This window comes from Borostomias antarcticus (assembly GCF_949987555.1).
Source record: "Borostomias antarcticus genome assembly, chromosome: 11".
NCBI classification, from domain to species: Eukaryota; Metazoa; Chordata; class Actinopteri; order Stomiiformes; family Stomiidae; genus Borostomias; species Borostomias antarcticus.
The window spans coordinates 8,912,087-8,934,586 of record NC_140244.1 but is presented as its reverse complement, the minus strand read 5'-3'; the positions used below and the strand labels follow the sequence as shown (position 1 = coordinate 8,934,586).

Sequence of the window (22,500 nt, the reverse complement as noted above, 5' to 3'; positions counted from 1 at the left end):
CGGTCATAATGCTCTCTCCCTGTCTCTCTCCCTGTCTCTCTCCCTGTCTCTCTCCCTGTCTTCTTCCAGGAAGAGCATGACAGCCCCAGGAGATCCTAACCAAAGAAACAACCAGACGGATAGATTTTCGATCAGGACATCGGAATCTGAAAGACAAAACCCACACAAACAGACACACACACACACACACACACACACACACACACACACACACACACACACACTCACACACACACTTTCCACCATTGTTGTCTTGGTAAGTACAAGCCACAAAGACTGACTGAGGACACCATTTTACACGATTCAATGATGTTGGATTATGTTCTATAGATCAGAGATAAGAGTATGATGTTGGATTATGTTCTATAGATTAGAGATAAGAGTATGATGTTGGATTATGTTCTATAGATCAGAGATAAGAGTATGATGTTGGATTATGTTCTATAGATTAGAGATAAGAGTATGATGTTGGATTATGTTCTATAGATCAGAGATAAGAGTATGATGTTGGATTATGTTCTATAGATTAGAGATAAGAGTATGATGTTGGATTATGTTCTATAGATTGTTGGGCCGGACACCCAGAGACAGAGGGGGAGAGAAAAGGAGATGGGGAGAAAGACACTAGACTGAGACACAAAGCCCTCCCAGCTTGGCTGGCCAGGTATCACAGAGTGTAATTACAACACAGTGTCCCAAACCACCTCTGCTATGCATAATAACCAAACATACTTGGCATAGATAAGCTGTGATTCTATCTCTTCCATTTCTATCATCTGTGAAAATGGACACATGGACTTTTAGAAAGATATGGCACATACTGTAAACCATAGAGACTGCATTGTACAATATAGTGTAGATGTCAAACCATGGACCTGCCATTTTAAGTTACAGGTAAACTATCTCAGAGTTAAGGATCTGACAAACACACACACACACACACACACACACACTGCCCACTCTGATCTAAATCTGTCTGTCTCCGTGGAAACGGCTCAGGATATATTGTGTTGTCGGCAGAGACATTCTCCTCTGGTTCACAAGTTCACATGGAAGTAGTTCCCTAGGAAACAGTGCAGTACAGATGTCTCAGACCGTGGTTCAAACCTCCGTCCACCACATGTCTACCATTAGACCAAGAGAGCATCCTGATGATCTGAGAGCCACAGCAAGGAGCTGCTCCTCCAACATAGTTTAAGCTCAGCAGAGGATACTCCTTCTGGAGAAACACTGTGAGCTTCTGGAGGCTTCCGCCAAAACACAGATGGTATCCAGCACATGCTGAAAGACTTCTACATTACTGTACATCACATCCCTCCTCTTCACTTCTCCTCCTCTCTAAATCTCCTCCTGCTACTCTTCCTCTCTCCTCCTCTGTTCTGTTGCCTTGAGTCAGCAGCAGGTTTGAGTGACAGATGAACAGGAGGAGTTCATATGCAGTAGCATCTCCACTGGGACCAAGCTAGCTACTCCAGAGGGATCAGGTACTAGTCTAGAACACTGCTATCCATTCACTCTGACTACCATCTCCATCCACTCTGACTACCATCTCCACTCTGACTACCATCTCCATCCACTACCATCTCCATCCACTCTGACTACCATCTCCATCCACTACCATCTCCATCCACTCTGACTACCATCTCCATCCACTACCATCTCCATCCACTCGACTACCATCTCCATCCACTCTGACTACCATCTCCATCCACTACCATCTCCATCCACTCTGACTACCATCTCCATCCACTACCATCTCCATCCACTACCATCTCCATCCACTCTGACTACCATCTCCATCCACTACCATCTCCATCCACTCTGACTACCATCTCCATTCACTACCATCTCCATCCACGTGTGTGTGTGTGTGTGTGTGTGTGTGTGTGTGTGTGTGCATGTGCGTGTGTGTGTGTGTGTGTGTGTGTGTGTGCGTGTGTGTGTGTGTCTACCTGATCTGCTTGCCCTCCCGGAGGTCGTAGAGAGAGAAGAAGATGTCCGTCTCTTCTCCCATGGTGTTGTAGCTGAAACTCTTCAGGTTGATGAACAGGTGGTGCGGCACCGGAACACGAACCGGCTCTCCGTGACGCTGGCGGCCGCTGTCGCCCTGGACACGCACGCACGCACACACACGCACGCACGCACGCACGCACGCACGCACCCACGCACGCACGCACGCACGCACGCACACACAAACACGCCGAGAACATTGTTTACATGCATACAGTAGGTGCGCCGCAGGCTCGGTGGATGGTAAGCGTTAGGGGTGGACCGGGGCAGTATGGACTGGGGCGGTATGGACCGGGGCGGTATGGACTGGGGAGGTATGGAATGGGGTGGTATGGACCGGGGCAGGATGGACTGGGGCAGTATGGACCGGGGCAGTATGGACCGGCCGGTATGGACCGGGGCAGGATGGACCGGGGAGGTTTGGACCGGGGCAGGATGGACCGGGGAGGTATGGACCGGGGAGGTATGGACCGGGGCAGTATGGACTGGGGCAGGATGGACCGGGGCAGGATGGACCGGGGATGTATGGACCGGGGCATTATGGACCGGGGTGGTATCGACCGGGGCAGGATGGACCGGGGAAGGATGGATCGGGGAGGTATGGATCGGGGCGGGATGGACCGGGGCAGGATGGATCAGGGAGGTATGGATCGGGGCAGGATGGATCAGGGAGGTATGGATCGGGGCAGGATGGACCGGGGCAGGATGGACCGGGGTGGTATCTACCTGCGTCTGTGTGGTGCTTTGCTGGACACAGTGTCTACTGGAGAGGTGCTGCATGGAGGAGAAGAAGGAAGAAGACAAGTCAGTTAGTCTGGTTGTGTTTTAGTCTGGTTGTGTTTTAGTCTGGTTGTGTTTTATATGTAATCCTCAGTTAGTCTGGTTGTGTTTTAGTCTGGTTGTGTTTTATATGTAATCCTCAGTTAGTCTGGTTGTGTTTTAGTCTGGTTGTGTTTTATATGTAATCCTCAGTTAGTCTGGTTGTGTTTTAGTCTGGTTGTGTTTTATATGTAATCCTCAGTTAGTCTGGTTGTGTTTTAGTCTGGTTGTGTTTTATATGTAATCCTCAGTTAGTCTGGTTGTGTTTTAGTCTGGTTGTGTTTTATATGTGTGCTGCACAGTCACATGACGTACAGTATGTGACCCACATGCATGACCCACGTCCACGTTGACTGTGGATGGGAGGAGAGGAGGAGAGGAGGAGAGGGTAGGAGAGAGGATGAGAGGGAGGCGTCGCGGGGAAATGTCCCCCTCTAACCCCCTGCCCACCGGTAGTCCCCCTCTAGCCCCCACTAACCCTAACCCTCGTCCCCCTCTAGCCCCCTCCCCCTCTAGCCCCCGGCCCCCGGTCACGCCCGGGCAGCAGAGCCTCTCTCCTCCTCCCCGTCCAAACTCCCTGAGCCGGGGGGCGGGGCTTAACGCCAGAGCTGTGCACACTACAATCAGCACACACAAACACACACAGACACACATCCTGCACACTGCAATCAGCACACAAAAACACACACAGACACACATCCTGCACACTGCAATCAGCACACACAAACACACACAGACACACATCCTGCACACTACAATCAACACACACAAACACAGACAGACAGACAGACAGACACACACATCCCCTGCCAATGCCATGACCGTTCAGCACTGATCCGGCCTCTGGCACGCCCCCACTGCTGTTGACAGAGGCCCAGATAGTCCTCTTTCACACGCCTCACTTGCTACACAAATAAACAGCATGGCTGACAAAATGTCCTGCTGTTTTGATCGTATTGTTTTATTGTGCTGGTGTTCTTTTTGTGTTGCTTGATTGTGTTGTTTTGTTGGAGCAATACCCACAAACTGATGGGTCGCTTGTACAGATGACACCTAACCCTAACAAACTGATGGGTCGCTTGTACAGATGGCACCTAACCCTAACCCTAACCCTAACCCTAACCCTAACCCTAACCCTAACCCTCACAAACTGATGGGTCGCTTGTACAGATGGCACCTGACTGAGCACTGGGCTTGCACAGCAGCTCTCAGACCGGAAAAGAATAACGGTCTGACAACTCCTGCAGACGTGGGGATTCTGATGAAATACCAGTGTGAATGGAATAAGGAACATGTGACCAGAAAACTGACTTTAGATAAGCAATGTCCGATGTAGAGAGAGAGAGAGAGAGAGAGAAAAAGAGACAGAGAGAGAGAGAGGGAGAGAGAGAGAGAGAGAGAGAGGGAGAGAGAGAGAGAGAGAGAGAGGGGGAGAGAGGGAGAGAGAGAGAGAGGGAGAGAGAGAGGGAGAGAGAGAGAGAGAGAAAGAGAGAGAGAGAAAAGGAGAGAGGGAGAGAGAGAGAGAGAGAGAGAGAGAGAGAGAGGGAGAGAGAGAAAGAGAGAGAGAGAGAGAAAAGGAGAGAGAGAGAGCATTCTTCAGTACCTTAGTTAAAAGGCTTTATTATATTTATCCCAGATCTCTTCACCTACCATCTTGTAGAGGTCAGACACGCTGATCTGGTCTGCGTCCACCATCTCAAACTCCCTCCTGGGGACCAGGTCCAGACCCAGGTGCCTGAGGGAGGGAGGGAGGGAGGGAGGGAGGGAGGGAGGGAGGGAGGGAGGGAGAGAGAGAGAAAGGGAGACAAAGAGAGCACCCTCATTAACTTGTTTCAACCTTTAAGAGTCTTAACTAACCTTTAAGAGACCCTGTTAAGAGTGTGTGTAGGTCAGACAGCGCACACACACACACATACACACACATACACACACACACACACACACACACACACACACACACACACACACACACACACACACACAGTAGTCTCGCATGGCCAGACCTTTCTCTACACTTTGCTTTTGTCCAGGAATTTACATCCAAACACCTTAAACCTTTGTCCCCTCACTTCTCTTGTAATTCATCACCTCCCCCCAAGTATTCACATGGCTGTGCTAACATACAAAATGGCTTCCAGAAGGCCATCTGTCTGCTCCAGAATAACCATCCGTTGTTCCTTTGTCCCTCTTAGAAACTACCGCCTTTTTCTCATGTCACATGTTTTTACTCTTGGCCACGCCTGCCATTCATTTTCTCATGTCACATGTCTTTACTCTTGGCCACGCCTGCCATTCATGTACAATGCAGTAGCCAATCACATCCTGGAAGCACTGTACCTTTGTTTTGATTGCATATAAGCCACAGCTAGAAGAGGCTGAATTCACTTCTCTGACGAAACCACCTTTGTTGCGTTGTTCAGGAAGTCCTTGCGCACGTATTGTTTTTCACAATAAACCAGACTTAACCTTTTGAACGTATCTTGGTAAATCTTTTGACTAGACCAGTTTAAAATACTATCACAGTTGGCGAACGGGAATGGTAAATGGGAGAACTGCCTGCGTGTTGCTTCGGGATTCCAGTGGATGAACTGATCGACAGACGTGTCGGTCCATAGTGGGCGTTGGAAAATCAATTTTCTCTCTTGCGCCAGAGCGCACGCCGAGATTATTTCCTCAGTTCTACCACTGGATTCTTGAGGCTCACAGGTACGTTTAAACGAACCCTCTTATGGTTCTGAGTTGTATTTGCCTTGATTTAGTTCAGTTGTATTGGTCTGGATTGTTGAAAACAGAAACCCCAGCGTGGGTATTAAGTAAGTAACTATCCAAGGAGATGTGAACAGCAATAGATATTTATATCGTATTGTCTTTTGACTTCGTCCTTGTTTCGTTACGAGGGTATAAGCTGTTCAAGTGAGAGTTTGGTCTCGTGAATCTTGTTCCCCTGTAGTTGATGTACAAATTTTAGGTTGTTTATCGGTTGCAGCTTAGAACGGGGTTTTTTGAGTTAAATACGCCAAAGAGTTGGCACAGAACAGGTTTCCCTTTTGGCCGGTCGCGGGAGAGTTTAAACCGCGAGCACGTTGAGAGAGTTTTTGCTCAATGGAGAGTAGCTACAGGGCGTGATTGAGAGTTTTGCAATCCGCGTTTCTGGTAGAGATTTGACCAAGGGATTGAGAGTTTTGCAATCCGCGTTGGTAAACCTAACGAGCGTTAGCTTTGACCAAGGGGCTGTACAGTATTTGGTAGGATCTAGACAGACGGTCTAGCCTTGACCAAGTAGGGTGCAGTTCGAGCATGTTTGTGTGTTAAGTCGTATATTAGTCTTTTTTGGTCGTCTTTTGGTCGTTCTTTGTTTTGCGTTTGTCACAGGGTGAAATTCTAGCTAATTGGTCAGTGATTGGGCTCAGCTGTGGTCCATATTAGTAATTAGGAGGGGCGGGGAGGGTAGGCAGATCCCCTATAAAAAGCCTAGTATATTCAGTCTGGGGGTTCGTTTGGTGGGGTGTCGAGTGGACACCAGTTGAATTAGTAGGCTAGGCTTTCAGTGCCCGGTGAGAGCAGGAAAGTTTTCCTTTTTGTGTTTGTTATGTGTCACGTCTGCGGCTGATCGCCGGGTATAGCTTACGCCGGAGCCAGCACCGGCGACCTGGACGAGGAGACAGAACGAGGGGAAGCCCAACACCGCAGCGGAGGGGTTTTGGATTCGTTCACCCCTCCCTGGGACGTGAGTACCCCTCTGATGGCTTATGGCCTACCTTGACGATCCTAAAGGGCTGAGCACTATCATTTCTGGTTGGCCCATTGTTGAACCGCGTCTATTTATGTACTCCTTCGCATTGCTGCCGGACGGAGAGTGAGGGCTGCCCTGCGGGGTCGGATCCACCGCGCACCGTGGTCCATCCAGTGGAGCGAGGGGAGGTCAGGCATTACAGTGGAGGGTGTGGATCCGTGTGGAGCAGTGCCATCCGGAGGAGGTGACCACACGCCGACCAGGGATCGGTCTTCAAGAACGGACAGACATTGGTTGGGCTGTACTGTCCGCCTCGTCTCCGGAGAATCCACCTCTCCCTGGTTGCCGGTGTGGACTGGGTGACGTTACTGGGCCACGCCTTCTTTTTGTGTTTTTTTGCTGCAGTGGACAGATATTTTTTTATTTTTGTGGGGAGTCGAAGGTCGATCCCCACACCTAAGACATTTATGTTGTGTGTCCTGTATGTCAGTCCCCCCGTCCTCCCCATATATAATTGTTAGTGGGTTTTTGCTAGCTTGTGGGAGGGGAATTATTGGTAGTTGGGATAGGAGGTGGAGTGAGTCCCTCTTGTGTAGTGGTTGTTTGCCATCTTCCCCACGTGTGCAGTGCCAGACCTTTTTGGGGTCTAGTGTGTGTGTGCGCTAATTCACAGAGTGTAGTGTGTGTGCAAATTCACTTGGAGTGTAGTGTGTCCACAGATTGCAGTGCCTGGTCCAGGGTGTCTGGGTAGCTCATCCCACCTCTATCCTAGGCCTAAAGAAAACCCTCACCTCACTGGCTAATAAAGTCTGGCCTGCTGATCCTATGTTTGGGGGGGGGGGGGAACATAATCCTAAGAATATAATAAAGATTTATATATTTTAATCTTTCTCCTGGTCTTCTGTGTGGGGCAAGTGCTGAGAGATCCATTTGTTGCCTGTGTCGGGTGGAGTTAAGTGTCTCAGGTTAACCTGTGACATCCTTAAGTGGCGTTGTCGGCAGGATCGACTCTTGCACATTGCTCACACACAGGGGTACCATGGACAACCCAGGACATAGCGGGGGGGGCGATACGCCTGGATTAGTAGGACGAAGTACAGTACCCCAACCTGGGACATCAGGGCAAAGTATAGCACCCCAGTACATGCCATTAGCGATGCCCTGGTTTATGTGTTCTCCCTGGGTCCCAAAATTTAATGGCGAGGCTAGTGGGATGGGCTTTGGGGAATGGCGGGCACAGATGGAGGCCATAGTGAGAGCTCAAGGACTGGCAGAACAACAACAGACTGATCTAATCATGGGGGCACTAGACGGACGTGCAAAGAGGGAGGCCATGTTGTTTAGCCCAGAAGAAAAACAGCCACTTCCTGCTCTGTGGGCCGCATTGCAGAGCCGGTTTGGCAGCCTCACGCCTGTAGCCACTCTCCGGTCCCGTTTCTTTGATTGCAGACAAAATGGTGATGAGTCCATCCAGGAGTATCTCCTGCATACAAGGGAGTTATTCAGTCGGTGGTTTAAGTCTGAGCCGGACGGATCAGCCAAAGATAACTCCACACTCTGCCACCAGTTCATCAAGGGGCTAAGAGAGGGCCCCCTGAAGCAGGAGGTTCAGAGGCTCATGCGACGGCAACCAGATATGACATTCACACAGATTAGTGCAGAGGCTGAAGTACTGGCAAGAGAAATGGGAAGTAAAGACTGTCAGGTTTGTCGTACTGTTGTCCCCCCCCAATTAGGTACCGCAGCCACAGTGACCGTAGCAGATCTGGAGGAGTGGAAGAAAACTATACAGGCTGACCTACGCCAGGAGATGAAAGAACAGCTGAGTAGCCTGGCCGAGACCTTGGTGAAGGAGGTTCAGCAGCGATCTGCTCCAGCTGCCGCCCCTTCCCAGTATAGAGGTGAGCCAAGGGGAAATGTTATGGATGGACAGTATATTCCTTTTCCCAGCCAAAGGAGGACCCAGTTTCGGTGGGACAAACAGGGCAGGCCTATCTGCTTGGAGTGTGGGAACCCTGGCCATGTTCAACGAAATTGTCCCAACCTAAGGACTGACTCGGCTCCGTTAAACCGGAACCCCCGGCCACTGTAGGGCAAGCAGTCGGGGAGATGGGGAATGGAGGAGAGGAGAGCCCTGAGAAATCCACCTTTGTCGGGAACTGCCCCCAAGTGGAAGTGGAGGTGAGTGGAGTTAAAATACCTTGCATGTTAGACACTGGGTCCCAAGTAACAATGTGCAGCTTGAGTTTCTTCCAGAAGTGGCTGGGTCATCTCTCTATCCATGATTCATCGCAGCTCCACTGGCTCACCTTGAAGGCAGCAAACGGCCTCAAAATTCCCTATGTTGGCTATGCTATAGTGGACTTCGTTGTAGGGGGGATAACAGTCCCAGCCAAGGGAATAGTGATCGTCGAGGACAGTTGCATGGCGGCCGGCGAAGCCCTCCTTGGTATGAACCTCATAGGCCACTGCTGGAGAGAGCTGTTTGATAGCCCCTCGCTAGGGGTGAATAGTTTCACTGCCACCATGGGGTCAGGCGCGAAGAAGGCATGGAAGGAGGCTTTTGCTTTCTGCCGCCGGGTTGTGCCAACCACCGTGACTGGGGAGAGTCCTGGTACTGCACGTCTCTTCAAGGGGGACCCTAACTGTGTCCCAGCCTGCTGTGAGAAGCTTCTGTGGGGGCGGGTGGTTGGAAGAAGCCCATTGAAGGACTACTATGCCTTAGTTGAAGACTCTGGGGCTGGGCCAGGATGGCAGGTGGCTCGTGCAGTTGTGAGGGTGCAAGGAGGACGGTTGCCCTTAAGATTATTAAATTTGAACCCCTACCCCATTGAGCTGCCAAGGAGGCGACCACTGGCCCACGTCACCCCCTTAGACCCTATTCAGATCCATGGGGAGCAGGACCTGGTGCTGCAACCTCAAGGGCCGGGGGAAGTTGAGGTCTCTGTCCGGTCCATTCAAGCTCAGCCGGGCAAGGATTGCAACCGCAGTTCGCAACCGGTGGAAGGCCTGGATCCAACCCAACAGCAAAGATTCGACGCCCTCCTCTCCCGCTGGTCCGCCGTCTTCTCTGCAGATGAAGAGGATTTTGGCCGAACGGATGCTGTCCTCCACAACATTCCTACTGGGACGGCTCCCCCCAGCCGGGAACGTCATCGGCCCGTCCCACCAAGCTTGTATCCAGAGTTACGACAACTGTTGGGGGAGATGCTGCAGTCTGGGGTTGTCACTGAGAGCTCCAGTCCTTGGGCTGCACCTGTAGTCCTGGTAAAGAAGAAGGACGGGAGCTGGAGATTCTGTGTTGACTACCGTCGCCTCAACGCAGTAACTCATAAGGATGCCTACCCTCTCCCTCGCATCGAAGAGTCGCTGACATGTTTGAAGGAGGCTACTTGGTACACGACTCTTGACTTGGCTAGTGGCTACTGGCAGGTGGAGGTAGACCCACTGGACAGGGAAAAGACAGCGTTCACCACCCCTTTGGGGCTCTTTGAGTTTACCCGTATGCCATTTGGTCTCTGCAATGCCCCAGCCACCTTTCAGAGGTTGATGCAGAAGTGCTTGGGAGACAAGGTAAATGACTTCCTTCTGATTTACTTGGATGACATTATTACCTACTCACCTGATTTTGACACCCATTTGCAGCATTTAGAACAGGTATTCCAACGGCTCGCTCGCCACGGGCTGAAGCTCCAACCACAGAAGTGCAAGTTCCTGCAGAGAGAGGTAGTCTACCTTGGGCATGTAGTGAGTGGAGCGGGGATATCCACAGACCCTCAAAAGACTGCTGCGGTCCGCGATTGGCCACGGCCTGAAACGGTGTCCCAGGTACGCTCCTTTCTCGGATTTGCTGGCTATTATAGACGTTTTGTCCCCTCTTTCTCCAAGGTGGCCGGACCCTTACATAGCTTGATAGCGGGCGTGGCGGCCCTGGGGAAGAAGAGCCGCCCTGTGAATTGGACCCCAGAGTGCCAACAGGCCTTTGACCAGTTGAAGTCTGCCCTGCTTAGCGCACCTGTCCTGGCCTACGCTGATTTCACCAAGCCCTTCGTCCTATACACCGATGCCAGCCTCGATGGTTTGGGGGCGGTCTTGTCCCAGGTCCAGGGTGGTAAGGAAAGGGTTATTGCCTATGCTAGCAGGAGTCTGTCCCCAACCGAGAGGAATGATCAGAACTATAGTTCTTTTAAACTTGAACTGTTAGCCTTGAAATGGGCGGTAACTGAGAAGTTTAAAGATTACTTGTGGGGGGCAGAATTCACTGTGTATACTGACAATAATCCGTTGGTCCACCTGGACACTGCTAAACTGGGGGCTGTTGAACAACGCTGGGAGGCACAGCTGGCAAATTTCCAGTTCCAAGTAAAGTACCGCCCCGGCCGTTCTAATTGCAATGCCGATCTTCTCTCCAGGCTGCCCAAAACCGAGGGACAAGTATGCTCAAGCCAGGAGGCACCCGGAGGGGATCCACCGCCAAATGGAACAGACCAAGGAGGGCCTAACTGGCAGCGAGTCCAACAGGAGGACTCCTCACTCCGTTTACTAGCTGAAAGGCTTGGCCAGGGTAGACCACCGACTGGGACTAGCAGGAAGGAGGCCAGCCCTGAAGAGCGGCGGTGGTGGCGAGAGTGGGGGCGACTGAGTGTGCAGGAAGGGGTCCTCGGCCGGAGCGTGTGGGATACTGTGGGGGACACTCGGAGGTGGCAGATCCTAGTGCCCAGAGCTGCCACCAAGGGCTTGTTTGAAAGGTACCATGGTGAGCTTGGACACTTAAGTGCATGTCGGATAGAAGCAGCCTTAAGGCGGGGATTCTACTGGCCTAAGCTAGGAGAGGATGTCAGACGATGGATTGCAGAGTGCCCCCGGTGTGTACAAAGTAAACCTGGACCAGAGGTGAGGGCGCCTCTGGTGCCAATAACCACAAGTTATCCCATGGAAACACTGGCCATTGATTATCTTTCTCTGGGGCGGCCTGATGACACTTACCCCTACTTACTTGTTATGACAGATCTTTTCTCTAGGTATGGGTGGGCTGTACCCACTAGAGACCAGACCGCAGCCACAACCGTGAAGGCCCTATGGTCGGCAGTTGTCCAACACTGGGGCTGTCCTGAGCGGATATTGACGGATAGGGGGGCGGCCTTTGAATCTGAACTTTTGGCCCAGTTCTGTAGGCTCTATGGGTGTACCAAGGCACGCACCACACCCTATCATGCCCAAACTAACGGGGGTTGTGAAAGATTTAACCAGACCATTCTGTCCCTCCTTAGTTCACTTGGGGAAGACAAACAGAGGAATTGGCCTGATCATCTGCCCTGGCTCCTCCAGGCATACAACAACACCGAACACAGTACCACCCATCTAACCCCCTTCTTTGTAATGTGTGGCAGGCATGCCAGGCTTCCCGTGGATGTGATTTCAGGTGTGGAGTTTTCGAGGCCTCGGATGGACCTGGATGGATGGGTGAAGTATCACAACAACCAGCTCCAACGTGCCTACAGTCAAGTGGAAGCCAGAGCCCGACACCAGCAGGAGCGGGACAAACGGCGATACGACCGACATGCTAAAGACCTCCCTCTGGTGCCTGGCGAGCGAGTACTACTGAGGAACTTCAGACGACGCAACCAAGGTAAAATGGCCCCTCGATGGAATCCTCAGCCTTTTGTTGTCCTTGGACACCTCCACCCTGGGATGCCAGTCCTGCGAATCCGGCCAGAGGGAGGGGGACGAGAACGGACTATACATCGAAATAATGTGCGGCCTTGCCCTTATGTGCCTGTTCTGACCCCAGAGACAGAGACTGACTCAGTAGGTCTACGTCAGCCAGATGGCCCCCAGGCCTACCAGTTGCAAAATGCTGACTGGTGCAACTATACCTGGTACCCAGTACGAGGCCAGGTGGCTCCCCTTGCACCTAGGCCCCCTGATGACCCCCTGGAGGCTCCACTTGCACCTAGACACCCCCCGGACATAGAGTTAGATAGGGGTGGAGAGGGGGATGGGTTGGTCCGCAGATCACAAAGGGGAAATCGGAGACCACCCATCAGGTATCAGTGTTAGTCGGGACGACTACTGAGAAAGCGGGGGGGAGTGTCACAGGGTGAAATTCTAGCTAATTGGTCAGTGATTGGGCTCAGCTGTGGTCCATATTAGTAATTAGGAGGGGCGGGGAGGGTAGGCAGATCCCCTATAAAAAGCCTAGTATATTCAGTCTGGGGGTTCGTTTGGTGGGGTGTCGAGTGGACACCAGTTGAATTAGTAGGCTAGGCTTTCAGTGCCCGGTGAGAGCAGGAAAGTTTTCCTTTTTGTGTTTGTTATGTGTCACGTCTGCGGCTGATCGCCGGGTATAGCTTACGCCGGAGCCAGCACCGGCGACCTGGACGAGGAGACAGAACGAGGGGAAGCCCAACACCGCAGCGGAGGGGTTTTGGATTCGTTCACCCCTCCCTGGGACGTGAGTACCCCTCTGATGGCTTATGGCCTACCTTGACGATCCTAAAGGGCTGAGCACTATCATTTCTGGTTGGCCCATTGTTGAACCGCGTCTATTTATGTACTCCTTCGCATTGCTGCCGGACGGAGAGTGAGGGCTGCCCTGCGGGGTCGGATCCACCGCGCACCGTGGTCCATCCAGTGGAGCGAGGGGAGGTCAGGCATTACAGTGGAGGGTGTGGATCCGTGTGGAGCAGTGCCATCCGGAGGAGGTGACCACACGCCGACCAGGGATCGGTCTTCAAGAACGGACAGACATTGGTTGGGCTGTACTGTCCGCCTCGTCTCCGGAGAATCCACCTCTCCCTGGTTGCCGGTGTGGACTGGGTGACGTTACTGGGCCACGCCTTCTTTTTGTGTTTTTTTGCTGCAGTGGACAGATATTTTTTTATTTTTGTGGGGAGTCGAAGGTCGATCCCCACACCTAAGACATTTATGTTGTGTGTCCTGTATGTCAGTCCCCCCGTCCTCCCCATATATAATTGTTAGTGGGTTTTTGCTAGCTTGTGGGAGGGGAATTATTGGTAGTTGGGATAGGAGGTGGAGTGAGTCCCTCTTGTGTAGTGGTTGTTTGCCATCTTCCCCACGTGTGCAGTGCCAGACCTTTTTGGGGTCTAGTGTGTGTGTGCGCTAATTCACAGAGTGTAGTGTGTGTGCAAATTCACTTGGAGTGTAGTGTGTCCACAGATTGCAGTGCCTGGTCCAGGGTGTCTGGGTAGCTCATCCCACCTCTATCCTAGGCCTAAAGAAAACCCTCACCTCACTGGCTAATAAAGTCTGGCCTGCTGATCCTATGTTTGGGGGGGGGGGGGAACATAATCCTAAGAATATAATAAAGATTTATATATTTTAATCTTTCTCCTGGTCTTCTGTGTGGGGCAAGTGCTGAGAGATCCATTTGTTGCCTGTGTCGGGTGGAGTTAAGTGTCTCAGGTTAACCTGTGACACGTTCCCGTGATAGTCTGCTGTCTTCTTTCTTGTATGTGCACGGGGTTGTTCGTCTTATGTGTTTACTGTTTGAGCCTCGGCTTTGATTTGTATTGTTTGTTACGCGCGCCATGGATCCAGGTAAAAAGTATTGTAAGTATTTTTGTACACTTTTTAGACTGTTAAAATTCTGCTAGATTCCAGTAGGCTAGCTGGTTGTCTAGGAGACGCCGGAAAACAGCTCTCGCGGTGATCCGCCTTGAGCCAGAGAACAAAGGACTTCCTGACTGGGTGAGTCGAATTTAATGTGTCTTTGCTTTCCCGCCGTGAGTTAACTATAAGGTTTCCTTTCATTGCTGTTTTGGGGTTTTAGGCTGCGTCGTGTTTATTAGGGAGTTTCGCAGTATAGCCTTTATTAAACTGAATTCCCCGCGCACGGCCAAAGACCACATCCGGGTCATACATGCAACATTTTGGGAGCACCACTAGGTGTCCCTGTAAGACCGGCTACTAACATATGGCTAGAGGATAACAGGATTCTACTGCATTTTTTCTAGCCCTGAGGAGATTGTCGCGCTGAAGCATTATTCTGCGAGCGTTTGTTGGCAGATTTCGTTATGTGCTAAAGCATTTTCGATTTCTTACATCCACATCTGACATTTAGTGTTAAATTTTTAGCTAAGATTCGGGCTCAGCTAGAGGGTTAAGGGAAAAGCCTGTTAATTCTATAGACTGGTCTGTTTTTAAGATTTGGGAGAGTAGCACGAGAGAAGTTTTTTTTAGGTCAGGAAGGAAAGATAAGGAGATTCAGCAAACTGTCTCTCCGCCATTTCCCCAGCAGAATAACTCTGATTTACAATTAGATTCCCCCCTCGACTCGTTGCTCTGTGCTCACACCCAACCAGGCTGTTCCCATTTTCATGCTCCCGCCATTAGCCACGCCCCTTCTCTCTACGAGTTAAGCGCGCCCCTTTCTACGAGGTATTCGTCCGAACAGGTCAGGAAGGAAGAGCCTCCGATTTGGGGTCGAGCGCCACCTTATTTACCATAAGGGAAATTTTAACTAGCCAAGATAGAGATATATATATAATTTTTAAGGTAAATAAACAGGATGAAATAGATGTAGAGCCTTTGAGTCTTAAGTTGTTGTTAATGTTTCTGAGCGGATCTTTTAGGTATTGGTGGGAACTCAAAAGTCTGACAGGGTTTTGAATAGGTGTTTTGATTCAGGAGTTTGTTTCAATAGTCAATGAATGGCCATAAGCTGTTCGTTTTATGCATTCTACTGTATGAATTTCATTCATATAATGATGATGTGTTTTTTGAGGAGTTGGCTTTAGGCCTTCCCCTCTGCTATTGAACCCAGTCTGTGTTTGAGTCTTATTTTTCAGGTGCTATGGACCCTGGGCGGCAGGTCTTTGAGGAGCCTGGATCATGCCTTCCTGGGGACTGCTTGGGACCTGCTGTTTGTCTGTTTAACTGGTTGTTTTGTCTCTCTTTCTGATATGTAGCTTAAGACATAAGGTTTGTGCATAATAGTGGGGGGAATTGCCAGTGTCTTAATCTGAATGCAGCATCTCATAACCAAATTATATATTTTTAAATGATTATGTTAAATATCTCATGTTTATAGTTTGAGGCACATTCATCGGGCCTGAGTGTTTTTTCTGAGTGTTTTTACAGACAACTGTCGTTCCGGGAGTGATGGGTGAATGCCGAACCAGGAGACGGGCACAGGACCGGAGGTGGAGATGGAGGTTACTGGCCTGTTTCCCTACAGATGGGCGATCTGGGGTTCGTGAGATGCAAGGCCAACGCCAGGTCACCAACTCACTGTGAGCGACAGATAAGTATGAAACAAAGAAGAGACCATTTTGTCCGAAGCGGGTGCCCAATACTCTGTCCTCAAATGCAGAAGAGGGAGGTTTTAGATATACAAATTTTAGCTATACAAACAAAGCTTTGATGGATTTTTTTTTTGATTAGTTAATTGTAAATGAAGCCAGTTCATTTTTAGTGTCATTTTCCTTGCCCCATCTCTATTTTTTATCCTGACTTCAGGAAATTTTTGCTTTCACCCTTAGGGGGTGTTGTTTTGTTGAGACGAGAATGTGGTTATTTAATTTTATTTTCATAAAATCGCGAGAGAAATTCTAGAGCCAAATCCAATTGCCTTGATCATGACTGGGGACTGGGCGTGTTGAAGTCATTCTAACACTGCCCCTGATGTCACTGTAGGCTACTGCAGACTGGCTCTAAATGACACTTGAACAGACACCCAGTTTAAGTTTTCCTGACTGAATAACAACATTTTTTCCCCAAAGCAGGAGCTTGCGCTTAACCATGTTTCTGAGAATCTCCAACAGACTTTGAATAACCGTTCCTGACCAAAGAGGGGAACAGGGAGACCAGACCAGAGGACTCTCCTTTTGCTCTTCTGTTTTGTCTCTGTTCGTCTCTCTCATCTGTGGATCCACAGATGGAGCACTTCATCAGCCTGTACTGGGGGAGCGGGAGCGCCGAGGTGAGCCCTCCAGCAGCACGACCCGGGCCGGCCCTACGTGGAGCAGTACAGGGATGGACCGGGTTCAGTTCAAGAGCCTGAACGTGCTGCTGGCGCCCTGGCTGTGTGGCGTCCACACGGACACCGTGTCCCATCGCACCTTCACCCTGCTGAACCAGGACAGGGACTCCCTCCTCACCTTCCGAGAGCTCGCTGGCTGACCGCTCTATGTGGACCTGCCCAGTGGGGAGACAAGAGACTACCAGGAGCAGATAAGCAGCCTGAGAACAGGCCAGAAAACATGGAAGAGAAGTAGATGTTGCGGGAGGAACCTACCCGTCAAAAATGGAACTGTCAGCACATCCTCGGCCAAGTGGGCCATGGAAACATGTAATAATGGATTTTATTGAACTCTCTCCATGCCAGGGATGTCTTCAACAGAGTAAGGACGGCCATTCCTGAGGCTAAGGAGGGGTTCCTGCATCACATCTCTCCTGGGGATTGGGTCCTGGTCCGCGACCACAGACGAAGGAGCTGGAACTCGCCGAGGTGGCTCGGGCCGTACCAGGTTCTACTCACCACGCAGACAGCGATCTGAGAGGACTTCGTGGATCCATGCAAGCCATTGCCGACGGGTCCAAGCAGCAGAGGACGGTCCACCAGGGGATCGCCAACACCAGGAGATCAAGGATGCAGCTGAACCAGAGGGCTCAGAGGCCAAAACCATGGGCCATCACACTGTCCTCTCCTCTGACGAGGAATCGGAGGAAAAATGACCTTGCTGGTCACCTCCTTCTCATGATCGTTATGATGGTGTCGTGTAAAATAATTTACTATGTCTTGGGTCAAATTCCAAGAAATAAATCTAAGTCCAGAAATAAATCTAAGTCCAGATTGGTTTCAAAGTTCCAAAATAACTTCAGAGTCCGAGAAGAAAAAACAACTCGAGGCACAAAGAGTCCAAATGCGATTTGACTTTAATGCTCTTCAGAAACAAACAGCATATAAGTCGGAGCTTCCCCGGGAAAGAACAACTTTTCCCTTTGTGTAATTGACCTTTATAGTCTTATCACCCCTCCCCCCCCCTTTGACCACATCCCAGTTTCCATACATCACTACCTTTGCCACCAATCAAATGATGTCTAGTTTTGCTGGCTCAGCAAATAACTTATGTCCTACATTCATGCCCCCCCCCCTCCCAGCTTCCTGGGTGTAAGGGCTCTGTCTGCAGCTTCCTGGGTGTAAGGGCTCTGTCTGCTTTTTGAGAGGAAAATAGGGCCCTCAACAGGAAGAGGAGAAAGGACTTTTTACTTGCTTTACATATCTCTGCATTAATCAGCACTATTCTCTGGCTGTTTTTTGGGCCTAGGCTACTTGGCAGGAGGTGAGGACCAGGCTGGGAATTTCAGCAGGAAAAGGAGAAAAGAGCATCTTGAATGCTCAGGCTGGGTGCGCATTTATACTTCCCGCCCTACAGCCGCTGTCCCAGCATTTTCTTAACCTGCTGAATGGTGGGGACATTCCATTTTCTACACATCCGTTCCCGGTGGCTACATCTGGTGGTGACTTTTTATACTACTATTGGGGTTTTCATCTAATATCAAACAGTATACCATTAATATCCTGACATGATTATAATACAGGGGAGCTAAATCAAATTAAATCACGACAATGGCAACATGGAGAAACTCCACAGCCATGACCTCACAAGATGCACCACACACGCACACACACCTGCACACACTAACATTGAACATAACTGATTTCAAACAACGCGACATTGAAGTTGCGATCTAGAAGAGAAGACGCCTTGCATTCCCCAATGACACTCTATTGCCCAAAAGAGAAGTGTCACCTAAATGACTGTTGGATATACACTGTGAAAAAGAGTGACCTTGACAGTCACCGCCACACTCTCCTCTCCTCTGATGAGCAATCGGAGACTGACCTTGCCGGTCACCTCCTTCTTGTGGTTGTGGTATGACAACATGGACAATCGCAACAGCAATGACTGCACCTCTAATCGCACACACTGGAACCTACATTAAACATTCAGAGACGCACACATGGAAGCTATGTTCCATAGGACATCACATGCGATTATTCACAAGAGTGAATGAACTTTGAAATAATCTGAAAAATATCATATTTGTTTACAAGAGTTACAATGGTTGAAACATGAGTTGATAAATAAGTTTGGGTTTTTCCTCTAAATTGACCAAGAGGTTTTTTGCCCTTCTTACACTGGTAACCATTTTATCTTTTTTTTTGCCTTGTTAAATCAAGTTTTTTTTTGGTGAATGGTTGTCCACTCTTAGACTATAAATAGTATATAATCATGTCATCTTTTTTATCTTGTTTCCTGTCAAATTTCTGAAACAAGGGGTTTTGGTGCGTGATTTTGCACGTGGAAAGAAAATAATTTTTTTTTTTTTTGCTCCACCTAGTGGAGAGATTATTTCCTTTCCACATGTATAGCATAGCTGACTGTTTACACTTTGTGTTTGGATTTTATATTTTATTTTTGTGTACCTGTTCAGGCACAAATGGGGGATTGTCCAGGAATTTACATCCAAACACCTTAAACCTTTGTCCCCTCACTTCTCTTGTAATTCATCACCTCCCCCCAAGTATTCACATGGCTGTGCTAACATACAAAATGGCTTCCAGAAGGCCATCTGTCTGCTCCAGAATAACCATCCGTTGTTCCTTTGTCCCTCTTAGAAACTACCGCCTTTTTCTCATGTCACATGTTTTTACTCTTGGCCACGCCTGCCATTCATTTTCTCATGTCACATGTCTTTACTCTTGGCCACGCCTGCCATTCATGTACAATGCAGTAGCCAATCACATCCTGGAAGCACTGTACCTTTGTTTTGATTGCATATAAGCCACAGCTAGAAGAGGCTGAATTCACTTCTCTGACGAAACCACCTTTGTTGCGTTGTTCAGGAAGTCCTTGCGCACGTATTGTTTTTCACAATAAACCAGACTTAACCTTTTGAACGTATCTTGGTAAATCTTTTGACTAGACCAGTTTAAAATACTATCACACTTTGTGCTGTCCCAGCTCTGGAGAAAGGTCCTGACCTGAAGAGGGTTCTCCTACAGGGACAACTGGTTCTGAAGAGGGTTCTCCTACAGGGACAACTGGTTCTGAAGAGGGTTCTCCTACAGGGACAACTGGTTTGTAGCCATGTCAGGTCTGCCGTTCTCTACTGTACTATGGCTGCTGCAACACTGTCCTCAGTATAGACAGAGAGACAGACAGACAGACAGAGAGAAAGACAGACAGACAGACAGACAGACAGACAGACAGACAGACAGACAGGCAGACAGACAGACAGACAGACAGAGAGAAAGACAGACAGACAGACAGACAGACAGACAGACAGACAGACAGGCAGACAGACAGACAGCCACACAGACAGACAGACAGAGAGACAGAGAGACAGAGAGACAGAGAGACAGACAGACAGACAGGAAGACAGGCAGGCAGACAGACAGACAGACAGACAGACAGACAGACAGACAGAAAGACAGAGAAAAAGACAGACAGACAGGCAGACAGACAGACAGACAGACAGACAGACAGACAGACAGACAAACAGACAGACAGACAGACAGACAGAGAGACATAAAGAGAGACAGAGAGACAGACAGAGAGACAGAGAGACAGAGAGACAGACAGACAGACAGACAGGCAGGCAGACAGACAGACAGACAGGCAGACAGACAGACAGACAGGCAGGCAGAGTCACAGTCACAGGCACAGGCACAGGCACAGGCACAGGCACAGGCACAGTCCTTCCTCTCTCTGGTCTCTATAGTCAAGCCTGGTTTGTTTACATTTTGTGGAACAGACAGATTCCAGAACCTTCCACACAGCACCGCAATCACACGGGTGACAATCTACGACCGCGTCTGCCACCTTACTCAATTCAGGAGGACATAAAAAGTGTCACTTGTCGTGCCGGCCGTAAATTGGCCTGCGCTGTGCTGTATCCCAGTTCATCTACAGAGACTTAGCTCATCTCAGCTCCCAACTGAGGCGAGGGAGACGCCACAACTCAGTGGAGGAGGAGGAGGAGGAGGAGAAGAGGAAGAAGAGGAAGAAGAGAGGTGATTGAGAGGAGAACGGTAGAAAAGAGAAGAGGGGAGAAGAGAAGAGGAGAGGAGAAGGGAGGAGAGTGGACTCACTCGTTGCCCCAGTCCAGGCGTACGGTGACGTGGCGCTTGACCTCCCTGACCTGGTCCTGGGTCAGGTGACCCGACAGCATCTGGCGCCGCAGGTCGATGAGCTCATTCATAACATGACGCAGCTTGTAGAACAGGTCCATCTTGTGTTTCTGAGGGAGAGGGAGAGAGAGAGAGAGAGCGAGAGAGAGAGAGAGAGAGGGAGAGAGAGAGAGGGAGAGAGAGAGAGAGAGAGAGAGAGAGAGAGAGGGAGAGAGAGAGAGAGAGAGAGAGAGAGAGAGAGAGGGAGAGAGTGAGACGGTATCTACTGTAAATGTAGAAGAAGTGGTTCTGTCACCAATTCAAACCTTGGTGAGTAATATTCTGTCACGGCTCTCCGGTCCTCGCCCCCACAAACCCCCTCCTCTCCTCCCCGCGGGCCCCCGGAGCGCTCCATGCGTCGTGACGCGCCCCGCCCGGCTCTATCCCTGCTCCATGCGTCATGACGCGCCCCGCCCGGCTCTATCCCTGCTCCATGCGTCGTGACGCGCCTCGCCCGGCCGGCCCTATCCCTCCTCCCACCTCCAGGGCGGGGGCGTGACTGGATGAACCATCTGCCTATCACCGTCTATCACGCGCTAACTTCAACCGCTGCTCGCTGTCGTCACACCTGAACCCGCCCAGCGTATCTTAGTATTTACTCATAGAATGCTGATTGGATCGTTTTCTGGTCACAAACTCTACGGAATGTCCAGACTGATCAGCACAAGAGAAACAGGAGATCAAGATGGGCTCACGAGACTACTAATTTACAGTATGCAGAATATACAAAATATACATAACATATACAAACTGAACAACAAAGTCCTATAATCTCAAGATGTACACGAGTGCAATACCTACTGTATAGCGTCAACTCAAATAAGGTGTTTGTCCATGTTGAGAAGTGATATGTAAACTCTGTATACGGACATTGTGATTGATTGTATTTTTATGTATTGTATTTATTGTCATTTATTGTATTGCCGATTCAGCTCAGATAGCCATTAACCATCTTCAGCGTGCTTTTGATGCTCTTCAGGATACAGGAGTACTTTGTGGTGATTTTTTTGTCAGAACATCAACGGACACCAGTGACCACTCAGTGACCATTCGGTGAGTTTCCTGTCTTTGAAAACGAGAGTTTATGGTGTTTTTGAGGGATTTTGTCTATGCACCTATGGATCCACTGAGTGTGTTAGCAGTGACAGGCTATATCTCGAGAGTGCACTGTTTGATGAAACTTTAATATTGGCCGTTGTATATGATGGTAAATAACCTTTTAACATGGCTTATAATGCTAGTTTCTGAACCTTGGCCATCTCAGGAATGCTCTCTCCTTATAATTCTTCCCTGTTGGAACGGAATTCTAGTCCCAATTCAACCCTAACCCTAACCCTCTAATGACCTAACACTCTAATGACGTAACCCTCTAATGACGTAACCCTCTAATGACGTAACCCTCTAATGACGTACTTATGCTTCAGGTACCCTTGGCTGGAAATCTGCTTTCTTTTTAAATGTTCCTTGGAACAGTCTACAGCACACTTTACTATCTAGCACTCTGCCTTTTTATGGACAGTTCAGAGCTCAATTATCAGCATCCCTGTCTCTAACTGTAATTGTGTTTATTGATTGTTATTGCTTTGCTTTTATTGCTTTTTATTGTGGTGTGTTTAATGTATTGCCTTTTATTTGTATTTTTATGTCAACTCGGCTACATTGAAATGAGGGCTTGCCCTCAATTGTATCTCCGAGTACTAAATAAAGGTTATGAAATTAAATGAACTGTTATGTCCAA

General features: G+C 49.5%; 1 protein-coding gene across 1 annotated transcript in view; it reads right to left on the bottom strand.

The window, feature by feature from the left end:
- The window catches only part of dock3 (dedicator of cytokinesis 3), a gene marked incomplete at both ends in the record, with an annotated part of 136,964 nt that overhangs the window by 54,863 nt on the left and 59,601 nt on the right, over window positions 1–22,500 (bottom strand). The window contains 4 exons of the mRNA XM_084445786.1: window positions 1,953–2,107; window positions 2,737–2,784; window positions 4,480–4,564; window positions 20,685–20,833. Coding sequence (XP_084301912.1) covers window positions 1,953–2,107; window positions 2,737–2,784; window positions 4,480–4,564; window positions 20,685–20,833 — 437 coding nt within the window. The remainder of the gene's footprint in view (window positions 1–1,952; window positions 2,108–2,736; window positions 2,785–4,479; window positions 4,565–20,684; window positions 20,834–22,500) is intronic.